This window comes from Pteropus vampyrus, unplaced genomic scaffold (assembly GCF_000151845.1).
Source record: "Pteropus vampyrus isolate Shadow unplaced genomic scaffold, Pvam_2.0 Scaffold456, whole genome shotgun sequence".
In the NCBI taxonomy this organism is placed as follows: Eukaryota; Metazoa; Chordata; class Mammalia; order Chiroptera; family Pteropodidae; genus Pteropus; species Pteropus vampyrus.
The window spans coordinates 284,450-290,014 of NW_011889237.1; the positions used below are offsets into that span (position 1 = coordinate 284,450).

The 5,565-nt window shown below is 53.0% G+C and overlaps 1 protein-coding gene across 1 annotated transcript in view; it reads right to left on the reverse strand.

Moving 5' to 3' along the window:
• The window catches only part of AACS (acetoacetyl-CoA synthetase), a 43,432-nt gene that overhangs the window by 30,176 nt on the left and 7,691 nt on the right, over window positions 1-5,565 (reverse strand). The window contains exon 5 of the mRNA XM_011381900.2: window positions 3,070-3,183. Coding sequence (XP_011380202.1) covers window positions 3,070-3,183 — 114 coding nt within the window. The remainder of the gene's footprint in view (window positions 1-3,069; window positions 3,184-5,565) is intronic.

Here is a 5,565-nt window from a genome sequence, read left to right on the forward strand (position 1 = left end):
TTCACTGCATCTGCCCTGCCCAGCCACGGCACCCCAAGGGGCAGGGGTCATGGTCCCCAGGGCTCCGCACTGCATCTGGCACAGGGCGGGCCCGACGTTTGCTGCGGCAGAGATGAGTATAAACTGAAGCGTCTGGATGGTGCCCTTGCCCGGGGGCAGGGCAGACTTACTGCCCAGGGCCGCAAGAGCCAGCCGACTTGGTGGAGACTGACCAATGACCAGGATACGACCACATCACAGACATGAGAAACTGAGCCAGGGACAGCTCTGACTCCATCTCTGAAGCCCCCAAGCTCCTCTCCACCGGCTCCTCCCCTGGGATCACTCCTCATGCTCTGTCCCAAGAAGCGCTACTGACCGTTGTCAGGCAAACTACTGTCCAAGCTGAGACGCCCGAAAAGGGCAGGTCACCAGGTGCCAAACTGATTTTGGAAAGTCCAGGGCACCAAAGCCAGGTGTCCCCAAGAGACAGCATGGCCAAGAAGGGGCTCGACCGTTTTCCCCAACACACCTTGTTCTCTGTCTCCCCATCTCTCAGAAATGCATGCTTCGAAGGGGGATTTATAAAAACGAAAATTGGAGGGAAGAAAAAAAATGGGAGAAGAAACTTTAAATTCCTTTTCCAGGCCTGACAAGGGAACAGATTAAACTGGACCAAGAGGAACCCAAGAGACTGAGGTTCCAACCGCAAAATTATCTGGTCACTGGCACAGCTCTCATTCATTTATTAAATAAATATTCACTGTCCACCTACTGCACGCCAGGCTGAGACACCAGACAGGCAGTGAGCGGAAGACAAGGTCCTTGTCCTCTAGTACTGAAGGACAGACGGACGCGCGCACACAGAATCCTGTGATTTCGGGCGGGCGACAGGATAATGAAGAAGAATAAAGCGGGGTGCAAGGGGAGAGCGGCGATGGATTTGTCCATAGGATTTTCCCTGGGGGGGCCTCTGGGGGGGAAACGTGTGAGCCGAGACCTCGCTGAACCAGGGGGACCCGCGGATATGCAGGAGAATGTTCATCGAGGGGCAGCTTGGTGCAACCCTTGACACCTGATTCCTTTCTAGTCAGCTACACATAGTGAGCAGTGACCCCAAGCCCGTCTGACATGGGCTGACATGGGGTCCAGCCCGTTTGCCCGGTTTATATATGATAAGGCCACCCAGCTCTCTGCCTTCTTGGCAAACACACTCTGAACGCCCCCTTGCGGTAAGTTCCCCTGGGAGCAGCGCGCCCACGCCAAACGCCGAGGTCCCAAGGCCACTGCCACACCTGCTGCCACGCTGGCTGCTGTGGCCCTGGCCCGTGACTGAGGGGGCCAGGAGGAGGGCGGCCTGGCACCTGGTCAGCATGGAAGTAAGCCGTCCTATCTTTAGCGGCTCCCCGCTGTGTACAGACCAACCCACACCCAAACCAGCTCAAGTTCCCTGGGACAGAGAACAGGTCCACGCTCAGGTCTTTCAACTTTTCCTAGACGTCAAAGTGAAAAGAAAATGATAAGGAAAACACCTGAACTGCCCTTGGGAGGATGTCACGACCCACCAGGACGCCTGAGGGGGCAAAGGGAGAGTGGGCTCAGGGCCACCAGCCGAGACGGGGACCTTCCAGGACACTGGGCCCTGAACGGCCCCGCCCCTGCGTTCCACACCCCCTGGGGCCCACCCAGGCACCCCTCAGACACCCCGCTCGCCAGGCTCAGAGCCTTTGCACAGGCCGTTTCTTTCTGCAGCCGAGACTGCCCTCCACTCCCCCGCCCCAGCACAGGGCTACCTCCTAAAGACCCCTCGCTAACCCTGTCACCTAGTACTCGCTGCACACCCCTGACACTCGGGGACCTGTTTTAGGGCTACTCAGGAGGAAAGGGGTAGGACAGGGAGGGCTGTGAACAGAAGGTTCAGAGGCAAGTCACCTCACAGGGCGACCCCATCGTAAATTCCTCACTGGCCGGTCATGGCCTATCCCTTCTGCAGTCAAGGCCCGTCTTTGCCACAGGCCAGCCCTGGCCGCTGTTTCTGTGCGGCCAGGTGAACACACCTTGGAAATGCTTCTTTTCAGACCCCCGTTTCTAATATGAGACCACCCTTTGAGACCCTTCCTCCTAATAAAGCCTGCAAGCGAGCAAACAGTCTTAACCACCCCACGATCCTGCCTGCGTCTTGCTCGCTCCCACCTCCAAGCATGTTCCCTTACGTCCCCTCCTGAATCTCAAACGCATGAAAGAAACTGCAAACCGTCATTCTCTGAAGCGTTTATCTCGGTCTGCTGCGATCCTGCTTCCGGGTGGATCCTGTCTTTGGCTCAAATAAGTTTTCATAAAAATTCTCTCCAGGTTTGGACGTTCTTACGTGGACAGGACACGGAGCATGCGGAGAACGCAGGGAAGGTGAGCAGGAAGCCCGCGCGGGGCCGCCCGCCTGGTTCCAGGCCCTCCTCGCCACCCTGAGGGCCGCGAGTGCTATCGTATAGCCAGAGGACAGAAAAGCCCTTCTCTTTGGGTTAAGAGCAAAACCTGAGTCCGGTCCTGGGAATGAGCGCCTTAACTCCATCTCGACAGCACAGCACAAAGCACTCAGAAAGAACCTCAGGCCGACCAGGACCGGAAACCGTCACTGGGTGCTATCCCCGTCATCGCCACTGGCCTCACTCTAGTGACAACAGGCCAGGGCCAAGAAGGTACGCGTAACCTCTCTGCCCAGAAAAGATGCTCAACAACCAGCCAGTTCCGCCTCTCTCTGCCGCCCCGCTTAAAGATGAAGAAACTCGAGGTCCAGGGAGGAGAAACTCCCAGTCCAAACCCACACACCCGGCCCATGCCATGAAACAGAGGTCACGGCTCCAGGGAGCCCGGGGCCCTCGGAAGCTGCTAAACAGGCCACACTGAGGCCGTTACGGCCACACTTTCAACGACCTTCCTTCTTCGTTTATTGTTTGCCGCGCATGTGCGGTTGAAGTCCTAAGGCTGTATATTTTGTGCCACGACTCAAAAGCTGTCCCAACCTTCCAAGCCATTCCCTCTGCCCCGGTCTCCTCCCCGCCCGGAACCACGACGAGCACCAAAAATACTGACCGACAACCCGGTCTCCTGTTTCCACACCCATTTTCCTCATGGCCGCTGCAAACAAAGCCACTTGCTGTCGCAGCTCTTTGAAAGTCACCTTCACGATTTCCTCTTTGTCTTCTCCTGGAAGGAAAAAAAAAAAAGGACAGAGCATATGGAGACCGTCCTAAAGGAAAGGTTCTGAGTCCCCGACACGGATGAAAACTCACGCCTGTTTAAGTGCGGGTTGGGAGGACGCGCCCGGGGAAAGGTTACAGAAACGCAGGGGATGCGAACGAAGATGCAGGTTTGCTCGACTTTATAGAAAAAAAAAAAAGGCGGTGTGAAAATCAGCCGAAGAAGCGCACTCACGGAATTTGCCATTAAAAAGGATTTTTTTATTATTGGGAGTGCTTAAGTGAAGAATCCTTTGATTTTGGTCACGGTTTTTTTGTCTGTTTGTTTTTGTTTCTTTTTTAACTTTTCATTTCGAAATGATGACAGATTCCCAGAAAGTCGCAAAGGTAGTACAGCTACCTTTCACCAAGCTTCCCCGCCACTGGTTACATCTTACATAGCTCTAGTACAACGTCAAAGCCAGGAAACTGACATTGATTCAATGTGGCCTTCGTCCTGGTGTACTGTTTCCTCCAACACCACCGCAACCGAGACCCAAAACATTCCCATCGCCACAAAGATCCACCTACTGCCACCCTTTTATGGTCACCCCACCACAACCACCACCAACCCTGCCCCTGGCAACACTAATCTATTCTCCATCTCTAAAATCTCATTTCGAGAATATTAGATGAACGCAATCACAGTAGACGGCCTTGGAGATCGGCTTTTTCTACTCAATGCAACGCCCTCATGATGCATCCAAGCTGTTGCATGCGTTGACAATTCGTTCCTTTTGATTGCTGAGTACTATTCTAACTTCAGTTTGTTTTGTTGTTGTTGTTGTTGTTGTTGTTGTTTGGGATCTGTATGTGTAATGTGAGCTCACTGTAGAAAACTGACATTGCAAACAATGTATATGAGTGAGAAAATAAAATCATCAGCCTCACTCACTATCGAAGAAATGTACATTCAAACAGCGAAGTATGACTTTTCGCCTAACAGGTTGGTAAGAATGGAGTGGTAGCCAGCCTCCAGTGGCCCCCACGATCCCTGCCTCTGGTGTTCGTGCTCTCGTGGTCCCCCTGACATTGAATGGGTCCAACCTGGATAACCAACAGGATGTCACGTAAATGACAGTGACTTCTGAGCCTTGGCCGTAAAAGGCACCACAGCTTCCGCAGGCCTCACTCTGGGAACCAGCCACCATGTCGTGAGGACACTCCAGCGGCTCATGGAGATGGCCATGCGGTAAGAAACCGGGGCCTCAAACAGCCACGGGAACGTGCCATGTTGGATGTGCGTCCGCCAGCCCCGGTCCAGCCTTCAGCTGACTGCACCCCCTGCCAACACCTTCGCTGCAGCTCGCCAGCTAAGCCACAGCTGAATGCGTGACCCACGGAAACTGTGAGACAATACGCGCTTACTGTTTTAGACCACGTTTTGGGGTAATTTGTTCCACAGCAATAGAAAATGAAGACGGTGAAGCTTTAATGTTGCAAAGGTATAGGAAAATTATTTGAATGTACTTTCTACAGGAAACATGTCAATCTTTTGCCCATTATCTTTGATGCAAATTCCTGTTGGCTAACTGCTTTTCAATTCTACGATGTGAAGTCTCTCTTTTCCCTTTGGTATAAATGTGGCTTTTCCTACTTGCTTAAAGTAATACATCCCTGCCCATTCTTTTCTGGCCTCACTGGGCAATTACCTCGCCCGCAGTCCCCCGCCAGATAATTTTCTATCCTACAAAAATACTCAGGAACCTGAAATCCACTGTTCAAAGACAAAATGTGCTGAGCCGGCAGCTGTCTAATAACGTAAACACTGACAGGCTGATGCTCATCACTTCGGCTCCACTCTCGAGCACGAAGGCGACAGTGCACACACTTGCCTTCCCGCCGGCGCTGACCTCATGGGAACTCCATGTGGGAAGGATGAGCTGTGCTGAGAAGGCCTGACCGAGCACAGAGCGGAAGCGCGTGAGGACCCGCATACAGCTAGGAGAGTAGGGAGCAATCCGGAAAAATATGCAGACCAGGAAACACAATGATTTTCAAGTCCCCAAGTCAATCATCAGCCCATTCAGGGTCCTGCTGGAGAAAGATATCCATTGGTAAACTGAATTTGATCCCTGAGTCGAGGGCATTTAGTCCCATGCAAATACGAGGAGGGGGGAGCTCATTAAAAGAAGGGGTTCGGATATTTAAAAAGAGGAGATGGCGGGGTGGGGAGGAAAGAGGGCACAGGGAGAGAAGTGTGAAACAGACACGGCCAACCTTTTAAATATGCTACATCCCACTGAACCACACGCTTTAAAGGGGTGGATTTTATGTCATGTGCCTTCTAGACGCTGAGCCCGCCAGGCACTTCCTGTAAGTCTCCTACGCTGTCCCCACAATTTTACAA